This window comes from Staurois parvus, unplaced genomic scaffold (genome assembly GCF_062004578.1).
Source record: "Staurois parvus isolate SC_StPar_1 unplaced genomic scaffold, SC_StPar_1.0 ptg001562l, whole genome shotgun sequence".
NCBI lineage: Eukaryota > Metazoa > Chordata > Amphibia > Anura > Ranidae > Staurois > Staurois parvus.
The window spans coordinates 131,653-152,348 of NW_028319358.1; the positions used below are offsets into that span (position 1 = coordinate 131,653).

Below are 20,696 nucleotides of genomic sequence, written 5' to 3' on the forward strand. Positions count from 1 at the left end.
AAACGTGTGTATAGCCGGCCTTCCTGTGCACTAAATGAAAGCATATCTAACCTGATGAATAATAATGTAATATAGCGCTACTTCTCATTCCTTATTTGGGGGGGCTGCATTCATTGTTTGGGACTTTTTCTTTATTTCGACATGGTGATCGCAGCAGTAACACATTTCCTGTCCAACAGTGACAACTTTCACTCACAGTACTGCATCTATGGCAGAGCAGCGTTGCCACCCTAGGGTGCTCACTTCTTTTTTGGACTATAGAACACACCCCATCTCCATAACTTTGGGTGCTGCTCTGTAGTTTGCATGGGAGTAGAGCTGATAATAGATTTAAGGGCAACCTTGCCAGTGCTTTGCACGAATTTAAGAGATCACTGGATTTCTAGTAGGTTCAACAGGTACTTTTTTGCACTCATTGGACAAGAAAAGCTTTCAATTTTACCTTTACAAGACCACATAAAATAATTTCCTTGTTAGGGTTTACATATATTTTAACATCTGCAAAACTGTAACTACCTTCTCTGGTGCCATAACTATGTACATACATTAATCCAGCTATCTAGCACAACCTTTAAAAAAGTGGAGGGATCAAATGTTTAAAGTAGAGACAAAAAATCAGTCTTCAAATTAGGTCAGAACACTTTAAACTATGCAAATGTCTGCATTTAAGTGACCATAAACGAAAGGGTACATAAACATAGGACTAGAATTATCAGGAAACTGTCATTATAAAACAATCTAACAATCCAACAGTATTCTTTTCTCAGCAGTTAAAGTGGTATAAAACCCAAAAACAAAAATGTAATATATTGCAACTTACCAATTCTTAGATGTGGTGGTGGCATTTGTTTTCTTTTTTTCAGATTTTTTTTTCCATTTCACCTGGTGATCAGGCCAGTAGCACACTTCCTGTCTTAGGGTGTCTCCACTCTGGATGGAGGAGCAATTGAGCCACCCTTGGACAGCAACATTGTCAGTCTGAGGAGAAGGTAGTGTTAGATGCAATAGCAGTTTTAGGTGGACTAAATTCCAGCTGCAGCAACGGTGGTTTTTTTTGGAATAAAGGTTTTCCATAAAACATAATAGCTGACCATTGTAAGCACCCTTGTCCCTGTTAAATGGTTTGTCTCAACCAATGGCCACTTTGCTGCTTAGCTTTGTCTGTTAAAGCATGTTGAAAAATAATAGGCTTACTGTCAGGATTGACAGGTGAAAATAAAGGAAAAAAAGGCTAAAAAATTATTGCAGCCACTGCATCTAAGAATTGGATATGCTACAATACAGTAATCTTTTGTTTTAGGGTTTAATACCACTTTAAAGTATACAGTATGTTTGTAAAAAAGACAGGAGGCATGGTGCCAATATGTAGTTTACTTCATCTGGTGCTATCTCCAGCATATTTAAGCAGACTAGCTAGTTCTTACTACAGCCTGCTATATGTATGTTCCCAATACCTACTGACACTATAAAGAGTACCGGAAGAGTTAAACACTGCATTGACCTCATAAACTGGGCAGTTCAATCCACAATTTTTCTTTAAAAGGAGAACCATGTATTTACAATTTGGTGGCATGTAATTTAGCTATTGTATGGACAGAGTACACATCCTTTAACCACTTGCCCTCCTGAGGATTTACCCCCCTTCCTGACCAGACCATTTTTTGCATTATGGCACTGCGTTACTTTAACTGACGACTGCACGGTCATGCAATGCTGCACCCAAATTAAATTTACGTCCTTTTTTCCCATGCATTGAGCTTTCTCTTAGTGGTATTTGATTGCCTGTGCATTCTTTATTTTTTGCGCTATAAAAAAAAGACCAACAATTTTGAGAAAAAAAACAATATTTTTGACTACTAGACATATCCAGTAAAAAAATTTAAAAAATCAAATTTCATCATAGACCAAAATGTATTCTGCTACATGTCTTTGCTACAAAAAAAAAAATCCCAGTACATGTAAATTAATTGGTTTAAAAGAAAATTATAGCTTTTACAAATGGAGTTATAGCTACTGGAACATTTTTTTCTAGTAATGGCTGTGATCAGTGACTTATAGCAGGACTGCAGCGGACATTCTGACACTGGGCAGGAAATGACTTGGTGTCACTGACATCCCCAGTGACAATAATACATTGATCAGTGCTAATAAAAAGCTCTGACACTAAATGGCACTGGGGAGGAAAAGGTTAACATGTGGGGCACTCAAAGGGTCAACTGTGTTCTGGGAGCATTTTACTAGGGGGCCGTGTCAGTGTGCTTTACTGTGAGCACACTGCTCTGGATGGCTGTGCTGTGCACAGCCATCCAAAGCAGTGTTCCCGAGCTGACAGGGAGGAGAAATGTTAGTAAACAAAACAGTCCTCCTCCCCATCGAAGATGCTTGGTAATCACTGGGCGCTGGCGGGTAATCACTGGCCGGGACCCGGTGATTGACAGCTGTAGGCGCGAATGGCGGCAACAGTAGGGTGCGTGCAGCTCACGCGTGTCCCATACCGAGAGATGCAAAATCACATATATATATATACGTGATTTTGCACACCCATGCCACCCTGTAGCAGTATTTCTGCTATAGGGCGGACAGAAAGCAGTTAAAGCTGTACTCCAGGTAAAGGATTTTTGAGAAGGTGTGTTCAGATTCTGATAACTGCATTCCATAGTTTAATTTGCAATATAGATAACTAAATGTCCTTTAGTTTAAAAGCATGAAGATGCAGATTTTCAAATAAAGCCTCTTTAATTGTATCTAGGTTATGAATGCTAATGCTGCTAAATGTAAGTCTTTCCATCTCTGCATGAAATTAGCTTTTTCCTCATGCACAAACTTTCCAGTAAGCAGCTTTGTATGATTTTCACACTTCAATTTATTTTTGTATTTTCATGTGTCCTTTGAGATATGTAATCCTTTTCTTTCTTCACGTGCATTCTTTTTACTTTTCCTTTTATTTCTCAGATAGGCTTCTTAAACATTACGCTGTACTTTATTAAGTCAGATCAGAGTCTTACAACAAATGTTCATGGGCTGTTTGGTCAAAGCCAATAAGCAAGCTTGTCTCTGGATTACTGAAGATTGCAGCTAACTTGAATTAAAGGATTTGATTGTGTAGACTGAGAATTTTACAAATTGTTCAATACTTTAATTTGCTATCTGCACCCTAGGGTCCAGTATAAATATTTCATGTCTCGATTACTTTGATGATGTTATTAAAATCAGGCCAGTTCATTAACACTTCAAGATAGTAATTTTGCTACTCATCCACTTGAAAATACAGAAATTAAATATTAAGGAACTGTTGATGATTTGATACAAAATGTGAGTGCTATTTCCATAATGCAGAGTTACAAGTGTCACTGAGAATAGACTGTAACAGACACTCAAAATTCATTTTTTACTATTGTTACTACAAACTACGTTCAATGATACAAGCTGAAAGTTCATAAGTTGCTGTGAGTACTTTGCTCTTCTTTTCAATTATTTTGAATAAATATAATACATACATTTTTTTTTATTAATCATTATGATTTAAAATTCTTATTGATTTAGTACTTTACAAAAGGTAGCCTAAAATGGATTTATGCTTCAGCTGAAATAGTTTCAGGTAAATACTTTGACATTTTTTACTGTTTACTGTAAACAGGGGAACTTACCAGTAGCACAGACCACACAATATTTACAGGCTTTTGTATACATAATATTAATAATAATTATATAAAAACATACATTTGTTGAACACACTACCCATTACATGTCACTATTTGCTGGTGTGGAGCCCACTTACCTTTGCAAAAAGGAATTTAATGATCATTTGGTTATTTGCCAGGATATTTTATTGTTCAAGGAAAGAATACCATGTTAAATGATGAAAACAGAAATAAGGGACAAAATGAGTAGTAACAAATCTTCATATTGTATACCATATAAAATACATAATTTAGACATGTATACGGACCCCTAGGTCTTAAGCTACCTACTGTAGATATAAAAGTATAATTTATAGTATTTCCTGTTAAAGACAGTAGAATATATTCCCTTGTATGAGGTGCTCATCAGATACATCCCCATGGCTGGAAATAAATTAGATTTAATTTTCAGGATAAATGGCCAAGTTAGTTAGCAAAAAAAAAAATACATATAGTCTTACCAATAATAATCATCAGTTTCAATGAGCATCATCATGTTACTAGCAAAAACAAAAATCTACAAATTTACCATTCACCAAGTTACCAATGACTGGTGCATACCACCATAAAGACTGCAATGCACATTACAATGAACATTACATTGCACATTACAAGAAAAATGATCACAAACATTACAAAATAATCAAAAGACTGCCAATAGAACTGCACATTATTTGAGATACTGATGAGAATCAGACTGATGTACATCACCGGAGGCATGTTACCAAAATTACCATTATCCCTAATTTTGCATACATCTTTTTCAAACTATTTCTTATGTTTTTGATGACTACAATATTCCCTTTCAGATTGGTGTGTGAGTGTATATGATTTTTTGTTTGCTACCAATCTTACCTGCTACAATTAATTTACTATAACAAACTGAAGTACCCTCTGTGATATACATACTACTGTTTGAGAACATGAGAATTATTTACTAAAGGCAGTTAGGCTGTTCACTTTGCAAGGGAAGTTGCATTTTTTCAATGGACTTCCTCCCATAGCTTAGTGAATGTGGTAAAATTTTCCTTTGTAAAAAATACCCATTTAAAAGTCAGCAGAGTTTCACCACATTCACTAAGACAATTCACTAAAACTTCCCTGGTAAAGTGCAACTTCCCTTACAAAATGTACTGTACAGTCTATTTGCTTTATTGAATCAACCCCATGTCACATTTTTCATGGCTTTACACTGTTGATTAGGTCACACCTTTTATAAAATCTGCACATAGCTGGGAATTAGCTTGGTATCAGGAGGACACTTAGAGTGTATTTATGAAGCAACAAAACTGGCATTAAACATTCATTGCAGGCTAATCTTTTAGGTTTTATTTTCATCTACAGTGTTTGAATTACCACCAGTGAATGTTTGGTGAAAGTCATATTTACTGCTTTATGAATATACCCCTATAGGTTATGTGTCTGTTTAATATTGTTAAACGGTATGGAATATAATTTTCCTGGCCATCTCACAATGTGTTTGGAGCACATTACGGGAGTTTTTTACTTAAACTGAAAAGTGCAAATTCTAGTTCAACTCTGCATAGAAACCAATCAGCTTCCAGGTTTTATTGCCAAAGCTTAACTGAAAAAGTTGAATTTAGAAGCTGATTGGCTAAAATGCTCAACTGCATTAGATTTTGAGTGAACCAGTAGATCTCCACCTAAATGTTTTTCTTTTAAGTGGCAGAACCAGTTTAATGGAAAAAACGAAGTATTAAGGAAGCGACTAGTGCACAATGAAAACAACAATATAAACAGTATGTATGTGGATGTATATATATATATATATATATATATATATATACACACATTATATTGCCAAATGTATTGGGACACCTGCCTTTACATGCACATGAACTTTAATGGCATCCCTGTCTTAGTCCGTCGGGTATTGAGTAGCCTACCCTTTGCATCTATAACAGCTTCAACTCTTCTGTGAAGGCTGTCTATAAGGTTTAGGAGTGTGTCTATGGGAATGTTTGAACATTCTTCCAGAAGCACATTTGTGAGGTCAGGCACTGATGTCGGACGAGAAGGCCTGCCTCATAGTCTCTGCTCTAATTCATCCCAAAGGTGTTCTATCGTGTTGAGGTCAGGACTCTGTGCAGGCCAGTCAACATCCTCCAACCCAAACTCGCTCATTAATGTCTTTATGGACCTTGCTTTGTGCACTGGTGGCCAATCATGCTGGAACAGGAAGGGGCAATCCCCAAACTGTTCTCACAAAGCTGGGAGCATGAAATTGTCCAAAATGTCTTGGTATGCTGACACCTTAAGAGTTCCCTTCACTTGAACTAAGGGGCAAAGCCCAACACTTGATAAAAAACTTCACACCATAATCCCCCCACCACTAATCTTTACACTTGGCAATGCAGTCAAGCAATTCCCGTTCTCCTGACAACCTCCAAACCCAAATCCATCAGATTGCCAGACAGAGAAGCGCAATTCGTCACTCCAGAGAACACATCTCCACTGCTCTAGAATCCAGTGGTGGCGTGCTTTACACCACTGATTCTGATGCTTTGCATTGCACTTAATCATGTAAGGCTTGGTTGCAGCTGCTCAGCCATGGAAACTCATTCCATGAAGCTCTCTACGTACTGTTGTTCTAATCTGAAGGCCACACAAAGTTTGGAGGTCTTTAGCTATTGACTCTGTAGACAGTTGACGACTTCTGCGCACTGTGCGCTTCAGCATGGGCTGACTCCGCTCTGTCATTTTATGTGGTCACTTTGTTATTATACCTCTAACAGTTGACTGTGGAATATTTAGTAGCAAGGAAATTTCACAGATGGACTTATTACACAGGTGGAAACCTATCACGGTACCATGCTTGAATTCACTCAGCTCCTGAGAGCAACCCATTCTTTCACAGAAGCAGTCTGCATGCCTAGGTGCTTGATTTTCTACATCTGTGGCCATGGAGGTGATTGTAATACCTGAATCCAATGATTTGGAGGGGTGTTCCAATACTTTTGGCAATATAGCATATACAGTGGGGATCGAAAGTTTGGGCACCCCAGCTAAAAATTTGTATTAATGTGCATAAAGAAGCCAAGGAAAGATGGAAAAATCTCCAAAAGGCATCAAATTACAGATTAGACATTCTTATAATATGTCAACAAAAGTTAGATTTTATTTCCATCATTTACACTTTCAAAATAACAGAAAACAAAAAAATGGCGTCTGCAAAAGTTTGGGCACCCTGCAGAATTTATAGCATGCACTGCCCCCTTTGCAAAGCTGAGACCTGCCAGTGTCATGGATTGTTCTCAGTCATCGTCTGGGAAGACCAGATTATGTCAATCTCAAAGGTTTTAAATGCCCAGACTCATCTGACCTTGCCCCAACAATCAGCACCATGGGTTCTTCTAAGCAGTTGTCTAGAAAACTGAAACTGAAAATAGTTGACGCTCACAAAGCTGGAGAAGGCTATAAGAAGATAGCAAAGCATTTTCAGATGTCAATATCCTCTGTTCGGAATGTAATTAAGAAATGGCAGTCATCAGGAACAGTGGAAGTTAAAGCAAGATCTGGAAGACCAAGAAAAATATCAGACAGAACAGCTCGCAGGATTGTGAGAAAAACAATTCAAAACTCACGTTTGACTGCACGATCCCTCCAGAAAGATCTGGCAGACACTGGAGTTGTGGTACACTATTCCACTATAAAGAGATACTTGTATAAATATGGTCTTCATGGAAGAGTCATCAGAAGAAAACCTCTTCTACGTCCTCACCACAAAACTCATCATTTGAACTTTGCAAATGAACATATAGACAAGCCTGATGCATTTTGGAAACAAGTCCTGTGGACCGATGAGGTTAAAATTGAACTTTTTGGCCGGAATGAGCAAAGGTATGTTTGGAGAAGAAGGGGCACAGAATTTAATGAAAAGAACCTCTGTCCAACTGTTAAGCATGGGGTTGGATCAATCATGCTTTGGGGTTGTGTTGCAGCCAGTGGCACAGGGAACATCTCACGAGTAGAAGGAAAAATGGATTCAATAAAATTTCAGCAAATTTTGGATGGTAACTTGATGCTATCTGTGAAAAAGCTGAAGTTAAAGAGAGGATGGCTTCTACAAATGGATAATGATCCTAAACACACCTCGAAATCCACGGGGGATTACATCAAGAGGCGTAAACTGAAGGTTTTGCCATGGCCTTCACAATCTCCTGACCTCAACATAATTGAAAATCTATGGCTAGGCCTTAAAAGAGCAGAGCGTGACAGACAGCCCAGAAATCTCAAAGAACTGGAAGACTTTTGTAAGGAAGAATGGGCAGAGATACCTCAAACAAGAATTGAAAGACTCTTGGCTGGCTACAAAAAGCATTTACAAGCTGTGATACTTGCCAAAGGGGGCAGTACAAGATATTAACTCTGCAGGGTGCCCAAACTTTTGCAGACGCCATTTTTTTGTTTTCTGTTATTTTGAAAGTGTAAATGATGGAAATAAAATCTAACTTTTGTTGACATATTATAAGAATGTCTAATCTGTAATTTGATGCCTTTTGGAGATTTTTCCACTTTTCCTTGGCTTCTTTATGCACATTAATACAAATTTTTAGCTGGGGTGCCCAAACTTTCGATCCCCACTGTATATATGATGTCAAAATCAGAAAGCGATTGAGAGCAAAATACAATGATGAAAAGTATCAATCTAAAAATATCCTTATGCAACACAATGAACAGTGTGTAACATGACAATATTTTGGGTTAAAATTGTTTTCCTAGCTCCTCCCTGATTTTGGTTTGAATGCTGAAAGGTTTTTGGAGTCTGCATTTTGCTCAGTATAAATATAACACCTTAGTACAATACAAAAAAATAGTAAGAATGAAGTAGCAGCTAGCCCAACCATGGAAGCTTACATTTTTTGAAGTCAGTGGCTCAAATGTCAGTCATACATTTATTAGGATAAAGAAATAAACTTACCAAACATACCTCCTCAATCAACTCCTAAATATGTTGTTTAAATAATCATTTCACATTGCCGAACTGGTAACCAAAGGGCAGTTTAGTGACTTGCTTTATGCAGCAGATTAGAACGAATATATGTTATGGGGGAAGTGGAACCAAAGTTGTACATTTGTTTAACTTACTCTGCATAGTTATAGTATACATGAATATAATATTATGACCTTTCAGGCCTATAGAGGTATTTTTAATTTACCATATGTCTTTTGATGTAACATGGTCATTGAATAGTTAACAGAAGATAGTCAAAATCAACTGTACTTGTTCTGTTGAAGACTTTTCATCACTCATCTAAGTGGATTCCTTAGTTGAACTGAGTGTCAGGAACCACAGAATTTAAAGCCATATGAGGACTTGGTCACCATAAAGGAAATTTCTTTTTATTTAAAGGATATACATTTATTTAAAAAAAATGCACATCTTTGTGCAGGTAAAAAATTAGCAATTATTATTTAATTTCACTGGAGCCAGTAAAGCATTGCACCCACACCCTGCAAATCTGCAATGCCATCATCCTGCAGACTCTCAATACACTGTCTGCACATTTCTCAAATGGGCAGGCGGTTACTGAATTGCAGGAAGAATCAATGAAGTTTGAGAGATCTCACCAGCACCCCCGTAGTTGATTGAGTATTACAAGCCTTGCAGTTCATTCATTCACAAAACTCTGTGAATGAATGATGCAGCAGTGTGGACAGAGCCCTGCATGGCCGAGCTGTTTTTAAATTGTGACAGTGAGTGCTGGGAGAAGGGGGTAGAGGAGGCAAAGTCTGGAACATGTAACATGTTTAAAAGTTGAACTTATCCATTAAAATGTATCTTATGTCAAAATGTGATTATTTTATATGGACTGGGGAATAGTTAGAAGCCCTGCAAGTTTTTTTTTTTCTTTGCTATGTCCCTGCTGGGAAGATTTACTTACTCTCTTCTGGTGACCATTATTACTAGGACTGAAGAGAAAATCTAAAATGTTGGTTACTGAAACAGGGGCAAGGGAGGATATACATTAGAGAGATCTCTTTTCATACCCTGGTATATCTTTAGACAGTACGTGAAGGAATATCTCTCCAATTGTCTTAAAGTCATGAAATGTGCCAAGGCAGATTTTGATTGTCCAGAAACATGATGGTAGGTTTGGAAGTTTATAAAAATACCCCAGCTTAAAGGTCTAGGGTAGACTGTGCGTATGCTAAGTAATTTTTCTTATTTACCACGTGCATTTTTTCTTACATCACTGGATTACTGAGAAAAGTGGTTTTGGTGGAGGACTGCACTACAAGGCTTGGTCAAAAAACTGAAGTGGAAAGCAGGTAAACTATACTCCCTATATGCATCTCAAATCCTCAGTTTTGATTGGAGTCTACTTTAACATTGGATAACTTCTTACAAAGCTTTACAAAACCTATTCCAGCAATCACACCATTTCCCAACCCAGCAGAGTAACAAAATAAATGTACTTACCATAGTCAGAACCTACAGTGTGAAGAACGTAACAGAAAGCTAGTTGAATAATTAAAGTGATGTGAAATAAAAAGGTATTTTGTATTGCCAGTAAAAAGCCCGTTTCATTTCACCATTTACATTTTTCATTTAGCAGTCCTATTTCATGCCATCAGCTGATATTAATTTATAGTGACATCCTTCAAGGGAGAAAGGGGAGAAACATCTGCAAATATCTGACATTTGCAAGATTACTCTCTGATATGAAGATTAATCATTGCAACACTCCTATGTTTTCTACAATTTGCTTTATTTCATTTCTGAGGCTCAACTAATGGTGAAAGATGTTTATCAAAGATGATTTTACATTACAAGTTAGGCAGCGATTCCATGCCATATTTTCCTAGTGGCATTCAATCAGTTTATCAGTAATTTATGGAAACTGATAGGAAATGATAAAGCAATTTTGTAGCTTTCTTGTGCCTATATTAGTGTCCTTTATTTATACATCTACACCAGTCAAGCACAGATTTATGTAAATAGACACAGCATTCTATTAGCATTGCATTTCTCTGGCTGCTCAGACATCTGAGGATTACCAGGGATTACTGCAAAAAAAAGATTGTACCAAAGAACCATTAAGGTGCCATGGATGGGAGCCTGGGACAATTTTAGCTAAAGCAAACCTATTTTAGGCTTAAGTGGATGTTTCAGTTGTCACTATATACATTTAAAGTTAAAATCCAGGCACCAGCTAAATACATCTCTAAAAAAAGTGTATATGAAATGATTTTAGTTTGTTATGCTAATCCTGTGATCAGGGCTACCAGCAGTACAGTTTGCCCTCCTGTATGGAGCCTAGGTTCCATCAGTTCAGCGGGGGGGGGGGGCTGGACACCTGATGTGCGGAAAGGCCAGCTGTACTACCCTATCACTGGAACCGATCCCCTCCCCCCCTCATGGCACTGCCAGCTTCTCCTCCTCTACCTCCTGCCAGTTGTCAGCTGCTGAAAACATACAGGAGGATCAAGTTCAGGATGGAAAGTGGGGGGCTTGTTCACCTGTGATCTGCTCTCTGAGCATTTGATACAACACCTCCTCACTGCCTGCTTTAATCCCTTCAACCCCATACTAGTGTACCTCAGCTGTCTGCATGGACCCATTTACTTAAATGAGTCGCTTTCAACAGTTGGCGTAATTCCTTCTGTGGCTGAAAAAGCATTGTGGTTGCAGCATGTGTACACCCCCAGCTGCTGTCTCTGCAGCTAAAGGGGATAGTTGGTGGGGGGCAGTTAAAGTACAGATTCACCATGGTGTTTTAACACCACACACACACGCACGCACGCACGCACACACAGGTACTCTGGCCATGTGAATGGTTGGATTCTTCATGCAGTTGGAGCCACCAGTTACTCTAGGGGGTGCAGCAGTTGGACATACAAAAACACAACTGCTAATCTGACAGATGTGCAGGCATAGGTGCGTGGCCCTGAATTCACACTATCTGTGTTACACCTGTACCCAAACACCTGCCAAATTAAGACTTGCATGGCTGTGTTTGTACAACTGCTGCATCCCCATAGCATAATATAGGCTGTCTGCAAACGGTTCCAGGTGGCTCCAGCCACATAGACAAACCACTGATTCACAGTGTACAGGCCACAGAGCCCACTTGAATGAGGTCATTCATATGGAGCTTTATTACTTTTTTAACTCAATAGAGTTTTATCTTTTGATAAGTTTTTTTTTTTGGGGGGGGCTGTTAGGTAGGCTGAACAGGTCCCCGTGATTTCTAACAGCAGCCCTGCCTGTGATACAGACACTCTTGCCTGACAAGGTAACCAGATAGATATCTCTCTGCACACTAGATGTTTTTGACCCTGCTCTTTAGGGAATCTGGCGTTTTCTTTTTCTGCCTCTAAACTCTTCTACATGTTAGCTAATGTGTCCATGTACACATAGGAGTTCAGAGGAATATAAAGGCAGGGGCATTAAAAAAAAAAAAACACTGTCTAAGCATCCAGGAACAGCAGCATTTTGGCAGGAAAAAACATTTGATGCCTGTAAATGGGTGTAAATGCATTAAGCACTTGAGCGTTAATTCATTTCAATAGCCAGAATAAATTATAATTCTGGCTAAAGAAATGAATTAATGCTGAAGTGCTTGATGTTCCTAAATGTGTTTACAAGCGCCAAGTGCTTTTTTCTGTAAAAAAAAAAAAAAACTTCTAGGTGGAAAGGCTTCTAGGTGAAATAGCATGTCCAGTGTGCATGAGGCCTAAGCAGAACAGTATAAACAACCTGCTTACAATCCTCTCACTAGACAATGAAGGAGAAACAGGAATGGTATTATACACAAAATATTTAAACAATTACCGCGCTCCAATACCCTCAAGGAATTCAATCTAAAAGTGCACAGTGCTTGTAAAGGGAGTAAATACAATCAAAAAGTGCACAGTGCTTATAATTAAAATAAGAAATGTATATAAAGGTGATAGAAAATAAATAAATAAAAAAATTTATAAAAAAAAATATTATCAAATGTATCATCCTATCAAATCATTAATTGTGAAATCTCCATATAAATGTGCCAATATGTCATTTATGAATCACCAGAAAAATAAAAATAAAAAATGTAATGAGAAATACAAAAGGTTTACTTTGAAAAAAGCAACAATAGTGTCCCAAATATAACTGTGTAGATGAGTGTCCAGCCAGGAATGGTATTATACTCTTCTTGAGTGAGTGCTGCTCTGCATGGGGATTAGGGGAAATCCAGACAGATTCAAATGTTTCTGCTTATTTGATGTTACATTTATTCATTTTTTATGAACACATAAGTACATTAAATGATACATTAATATCTGCCTTGAGTTCAGCTTTAAATGTGTAGTATATCAAGTTCTCATTACTTCTAATTATGGTAGATTGCTATATTTCAAATGTTTACACAGCGCGATATCAAAACATATATTCTGTAGTTCACATTATGTTTTTTTACTTATACATTATAGAGAGCTAATAGGAGGATTTTCCTGATACCTGTGCTATGTAACCTCCTATTTATGAAACGCCTACATCACCAATCACATTTCAATTTTTAACATAGGTTTCAATTGGATTGGTGGCCGTAAATAAACCCCTTCATTTTTCATCAGGCTGTTATGTGAAAGGCAGTAAGCAAGGTGCTCCAGAATCACCAGATGGTGTGTTCCAGGATCACTGGTTTATGCAGAAATCCAGGAAGTGGGGTGAACTGGTACAACACAACAATGTCTAGATAAAAATTTTAACTATTCAGCAGGCAGACTATGATCCCTGTACATATCACAATGTTCCATTTTCAATTTTCAATTTTTCTTTAAGTTTAGTTATTCTTACAAACAACATGAACAATAACAGTCCAATACACATTTCAACAGGCAAGCCAGCACATTATTTCAAATGACACCTTACTAAATTTCAGCAACATCAATAAATAACGAATAATAGTCCTATGATCTACCTCTTCAGTTTTAAACAACCAAGCATTGCTAACATTTCCATGGTTCTGGAGAGCAGAAGGATATACTTTTCAGTTTATATACAAGAGCTTTTGCTATTGCTTTTGGATGAAGTTTATTCATCTATTGCCATGTCATCAGTTTACCTCAATAAGTCACCAAAAATACATTTAACTAGTATATAATGCAGATCAGCTCTCATTATATATATAGTATTTTACACTTACGGTGATTTCATGTGTTAAATATGATAAATATATATAAATGTGATAATGTATAAATGTGATAATTTGCCAATGTATTTTTATTTTTTTCCAGGTACGTAAATCAAACAAATTAGTCAAAATAATATGTTAAACAATGTTGGTCTTACCATAATTGTTGTAAGTTTCTTCATTTGTTCCATGCCCATATTCATAATATTCTGGTACACTGCAGTAGGGGAAAATAGTTAAAGTGTGCAAGCAGTAACACAAAAACATTAAAATAAACTGAATAATAACAGGACATATGTTGAGATTATATAAAGACGTATTTCATGCAAGCAGATAAATATAGAGTTGAAGTACACAAACATGAACAGTTTTATCTGCAAAGAAGTTGATATTTCAGCACCGTCACTTTTGCAATTCATCTCTGAAAAACAGAGCAGCTTGAAAGGTAACACCTCTCTTTCTGTTAGAGTTAATAAATATGGTGGTGTTCTGTCCCTACCCACAGCTTTCCAACTGAAAAATAAAGGAGCAGAAACAAAAGTGATACATTGTTAGATCTGCTCACTTTTTCTTCTATCTGCATGCTCCCTCTCAGCACATGGGCATGCAGAAGAGCCTGCTTGGCTCCTATTGCTGCCCCTTTCAATTTAAGTGCTGCTGTGCAGAGGAAGACAGGGGGTCATAGCAAGACTTTGGATACTTCTGTTGGTTGTTGCACCCTCCCAGATAAGTGCTAAGATAATTAGATTATAGTTGGTTCCTCTGCTTAACAGGAAAATACAATTAGGCTTTCTGCTTTACAGAGAGCTGCAATTGTTTAGCAGTGCTGTTGGTGCTGCCTCTGGCTTCCTCTGTATTCAAACAACCTAGGAAGTTTCTGGATGTATAGGTGGAACTCGTGCAGAACACAGCATGCATATTAATGCCGCTCCAGACTATCCCAGGTAGTGCAGCCCTGAAAGATGCTGGGAGAGGGTATTTATTTTTTGGGCATACTAAGCTGGGGTCTTTCCTGGAGAGGACTGAACCAGCCTGGGTGAAAGCACGCTGTCTCCCTGGGCACCTGCTGTCATGCAGCCACAGGTGGGTGACCTGAGGGCCTGAAGTAAGAGAGAAGGTGACCCTTGTTCTGACTGAGGGGAGATGTCTGCCAAAGATCTGTCTGGTATCACTGGAGGGCTTTGCTTGGAAGATTGAAAGGAGGCTACTATTCTGCCATTGGGCCTTGTGAGTACAGACACTGCAGGATCTTGGGGACTGTGTGCTTTGCTATGCCTCTGGTGCTGTATAGTCAGCATGGGTCTGAAAAAGGGGACACCAGCTGGTGTGCTGAAGAGCTCTGTCCACTTAACCCCTTTCTGACAGTGGGACTCTGTAACTAGTTCTATTCCTTGAGTATTCTACTACATTTCGCCATCCATATCCAAGTTCTCCAGTAATAAATCTACAAAAATAACAAACCCTAGACTGATCATTGGAAATCATTGTATGTGTACCCGCCTGTGAAACTACCTTGTGTCTGGCTGTGGGGTGAAGTTTAGGGAAGACCAGGACAGTAAAGCAGCGGCTCCTATGGGGGCAGCACTACATATGCAAAATAAATGTAATTATTTTCAATTAAACATAAACGGTCGGGAGCATTCTGAGTGGACTATTTGAACGTCCTGTCAGAATGTGTGCCAGAACAGAGACACATGTCTCTGCACCAGAGCTTCCTGCTCAGCTCAGTGAGAGCTCATTGCGGAAGTGCGGGGGGATGCTGCAGCCTGTGACAGCTCTCTGCATAGATCATGATTGTAGTGTTCAGCTGTGCAGAGAACTCAGATTGTAGTCATCCCCACACAGTAGACCAAGCACCAGCTGTGCCTGTCCCTTTCCAAGTGTCACATCAACATCTGTACCAGTGCACAAAACATTTGTCACAATGTACTAGTGTCCAATCAACATCTGTCATGGAATACCAGTGTCACATCATCATGTGTCACATCAACTAGTGTAGCAATGCACAAAAACATCTGCAAATGTGTTTCATTGCAATATCAACATCTGTCATAGTGTACAAGTGCACAAAAACATATGTCAGTGTACCAGTGTCCCACCAATAAATAAATATATTTAAAGTGCCCCCGTGCTCAGTTGTGTAGAGGCAAACGCACCACACATGTGAGTTATCGCCACAAATGTCAGTGTGAGAGCAATAATTCTAGCACCAGACCTCCTCTGTAACTCTAAAATGGTAACCTGTAAAGGCTTTTAAAGTGATACCAATGGAAATGTTCAAATACCGAAGTTTGGCACCGTTTCACAAGCGTGCACAATTTTAAATCGTGACATGTTTGGTATTTATTTACTAGGTCCAACACCATATTTTATATTTTACCAAAATATTGGGTACAATATTGTGTTTGTGTGCAATAAAATGTATTAAAGTGTATTTTTGCATTAGTGTGTAACGTTGTGTTTGAAAAACCTCTGGGCAAATACCCTGTGACATAAAAATAAAAAAAAACACCATTTTATTCTCTAAGGCCTCTGCTAAAAATATATAATGTTTGGAAGTTCTAAGTTCTAGCAAAATACAGATTTTTTCTTGTAAACAAAAAGTTTCAGAAAATGACCTGGTCTTAAAGTGGATAACACCTGAAGGTTCTCCTTGGATATTGGGCCTCTTTTTGTGGCTAGGCTGTGAAAAAATCTCACACATGTACTCAGGAGGAGTAGCAGAATGTATTCTGGGGTGTAGTTGCAAGTATGCTTATGCCTTGTTTGAGAAATAACTTGTTAATATGATATTTTTGTGGAAACAAAACATATTTTATTTAATTTCTTAATTTTCCAAAGAATTGTGGAGAAAATTCACAACTTCAAAAAACTCGCCATGCCTTTTATTAAATACCTCAGACTGTCTAATTTCCAAAAAGGGCTCATATGTGTGGTATTTGTACTGTCTTGGCTTGTATGGGACTCAAGAAATGAGATGTGATCAATTTTCAATTTTCACTTGTAGACTCTAACGTTCACACAAACCAAATAATATACACTGATTTGGGTTATTTTTGCCAAATAAATGTAGCAGTATAAATTTTGATTAAAATGTATGAAGAAAAATTACTTACTTGCAAAGTTTTAGAACAGAAACTAAGAAAAACACTTAAAAAAAAAAATCGCTGTCTTTTTTTGTTAGCACAAAAAAATAGGTACAGTGTTGCATGACTGAGTAATTATCATTCAAAGTGCGACAGTGCTGAAAGCTGAAAATTGACCTGGGCAGGGAGGGGATGAAAGTGTCCAGTATTGAGGTGGTTAAATGATGTTCTACTTTATTAAAGACTTATTGAAGGTCTGAATTGCCTGTAAATACATGTAACTGAGCAAATTAACGTGAGTCAGGTCTTGCAGTGAACACAACCAGTTCACACAGACTGGTGTGTGCTAAGAAGGAGCAATTTATTTTGCGGGTGAGTCTTACTTAACTGACCTAATTAACTAGTTCTGGATCTTCCAAGCACTGCCTGCTGTAGATCCCCAAAAGATGATTATGTTTTAAGGCTAAAAGTAGTTGTTGGATGAGAATCCTCACTCTCAGTTATGTAAATAGCATAATAAAGTGGTATAAAAATAGAAGTAATATACCTCTTATTAGGTGTCACCCTATTAAAGAAGTAGAGTATTTTCTTTTTGGGGCAATATGACCTTTTAAGGTGTATGTAAACCCTCACCTTGTAAAAACAACCCATTCAGTTTAACATAGAAATGAAAAGCAAAACATTTCTGTATACATATAAAAATAGAAAAATCCTCTTTGTTTTTTTTATAAGTGATCACATTCCCTCTGTTCTCAGCTGCACAGAGAGGTTTGGAAGGAGAAACAGCAGTATACTGAGCTTCCAAGTGAATGGCTGTGCAGGGGGGGGGGCATGTCAGCAGAGGTCTGATCATTGGAGGAGAGCACATTGAGTTCCCAGCACAGCGAGAACACTGACCATGATGTTCTCTCATGTCTATTGTATTCAATTTTTAATTGGAAAGCAGGGGGATTGGCAGGAACACCAGGGATTTCACAGAAAGGAAGCAATACAAAGATAACTGGATACTTTTTCATACAAGTATATGGTACAGCAAACATATATCAGGAATATGAAATGTTGGGTTTACATATTCTGTAAGGCAAAATCTCAGCTGGATTCCTTTGTGTAAACAGAGGATACCCAGAATGGAGAATACAGGTTTCCAATTTCAGGAGACCTGCTGTATGCCGTGTACATGGGTATTACTAGTGTTGGGGACCCAAGGCATATACTGTGCTGAGTACTCCAGCTCCTGAAGCTATGCCGACCCAGTTTCTGCACCTACAACCTGTCAGACCCCAATTACAGCAGCAATGCAGAGTGGATGAAACTGGAAAGCTCCTGTACAGCTCTGATGTATTACATGACACTGCCAAAAGAAAGCCTGCAAAGACTTCCCCTCAATCTTCTGGGCACCACTGTTTCTGTGTTTTGGTCAGTTCATTTTAGCAATGGAGGGAGAAATTTTAGTGCAGGAGACAATGAAGAATTGAGCTTGCAGTGGAGGAAGATGAGTTTTGTGTTGCAGTTTTTTTACTTGAGGTCAGTAAGGAAGGTGGGAGATTTGTTCTGCAGCAAATTTTTGCTTTGGATGGGAAAGATTTTTCAGGGGAGTGAGCTGGTAGAAATGTGCAGGGGGGATATTTTCTGTTGATGAGAACTTGGCTCGAGGGAAAATTTTTGCAGGGTGGGGTATGATTAAGAGGGGGATAGCGAGAAGGTGTGTTTTAATTGAAAAGGGGGAGGAATTTTACTTCTGGGTGATTTTTTTTTAAGTGAGATTTTTGGTTGGGGAATTTGAAGGTTAACATGTTTGCCTGGGGTAGGTGAATAAGTGCTGGGGGCAGGGGCAGACTGACCATTTGGAAACTCGGGCACTGCCCGAGGGCCTGGGGTCAGTAGGGGGCCCCATGAGATGCCCCTGGTACCTTTTTCATAGGCTTTTTTGAGTTTGGGCAAGGACACAGGGGCCCCATGATCCCCTATTGCCCGGGGGCCCCATGAGTTGTCAGTCCGCCCCTGGCTGGGGGATAAATATGTGGAAGGAGTGATCTAAACATTACTCAATAAAATTCAGGGCGTCATCCGATATTAACAGATTAAACAATAGGAGAGGATGAGTGGGACATTTTGTAAATTTTGAAAATTTTTACTTGGTGTTTTCTAAACCTCTTGGGTATATTTAAAGTCCCACTCATCCTCTCCTATTGCTTACTAAGTGCTGGGGGAGTACTGATGAAGTCTGCTCTTGGTAAGCAGGACTGTTTATTGCATACAGCTGAGCACTACACACTGTCAGGAATAAACAAATTACTTTGCAACATTCAAATTACAGTGGCAAGGAATATGTAATGTACAGTATACGTTACATACTCCTGACCACAAAAAAATAGAAATAACAGATTATCTGATGCTGGAAGTCTGGGAACTTTTCCTCCATGTGACCAGCACAGAACGGTGTGATCTCAGGCCACACTATGAAAACAGGATACCATACAGCTACTTCAGATGATACAAGCCCTCATATACAGTATATATGACATACTTCTGACCACAAAAAATGGATATAACAGTTTTTCTGATGCTGGGAGTCTGAGCACGTTTCCTCCACGTTACCAGCACAGAACGGTGTGATCTCAGGCCACACTATGAAAACAGGATGCTCCACTGCTACTTCAGATGATATGGCCCCTCATATTCAGTCCTGCATCCTTTGCATTCTCTTGCTGCCCATTCCCTATGTCAGACGTTTGCTGTATCGTTGGTTTCTAGGGGTGTATTTCAGGATTGTACCCGTTCATCAGCTCTTAACTGGCTGTGTGGAGAAAAAAGGCTAGGATTTCCTGCATCCATTTTTTTGTGCTAAGGTTTACGATGTCTGTGAGAGTTTTGCTTGTGCCACAGCAATTAAAGCATATTTTGGTTACAAAGACTGTGACAACTGTGATTTCCATACAGTGAGTAGTTAATTTTTATTTTATCACATCCCTGTAAGCCTTTTTTGCTGTTAAGACAATTTAACACACTCACATTTTTCCTCATAACTCTCTGCAGATTGCCCAAGGTCTTTCATAATCCTAGCAACACCCCTGATTCTGTATATTAGACTGGTAATTTGAGGATGAAATGTTCAACAAAAATTTTAAGAGCATTTTCAAATATGTTTTATTTGTTCATCCGGTTAGGATAGGTAGACATAAATCATTTTTCATGGTTCAAGTAACTCAAGTCACCCTGTGATACAACAAAAGTTTGAGTATTCAGAATATTGTTAATGAGGCTTCTGACCTATAGGATACATAGTCATAAACTGCACAGTCAGTTTTTGACTGCATAAAAACAGTATGTGACACTTGTTAAAGTAAATTAAAACTGTAACTTGGGCTTAGTCGCTGGAACTGTTGGTGTTTTTTTTGTATAGAGTTTGTGTAATTAACCACCTAACCTCCGAAATATTTACCCCCCTTTATGACCAGTCCATTTTTTGCTTTTTGACACTGCGTTACTTTAACTGACAATTGTGTGGTCATAAAATGCTTTGCGCAAACAAAATTCTACAATTGTTTACCCACATATAGAGCTTTCTTTTGGTGGTAGTTGATCACCATTGGCTTTTTTATTTTTGTGCTATAAACAAGAAAAGACCAAACATTTTGAAAAAAAAATCAATCTGTTTTTTACTTTCTGCTATAATTCTCCAATAAAAAAAAATATATTTCCTCATAAATTTAGGCCAACATGTATTCTGCTACGTAATCCCATTAATTTATACAAACATTATAGTGTCTACAGACTATGGTATATAT

General features: G+C 38.2%; 1 protein-coding gene across 1 annotated transcript in view; it reads right to left on the reverse strand.

Moving 5' to 3' along the window:
- LOC149435291 (KH domain-containing, RNA-binding, signal transduction-associated protein 2-like) overlaps window positions 1–20,696 on the reverse strand; it is a 136,576-nt gene that overhangs the window by 2,980 nt on the left and 112,900 nt on the right. Inside the window, exon 6 of the mRNA XM_089662825.1 lies at window positions 13,981–14,039. Coding sequence (XP_089518951.1) covers window positions 13,981–14,039 — 59 coding nt within the window. The remainder of the gene's footprint in view (window positions 1–13,980; window positions 14,040–20,696) is intronic.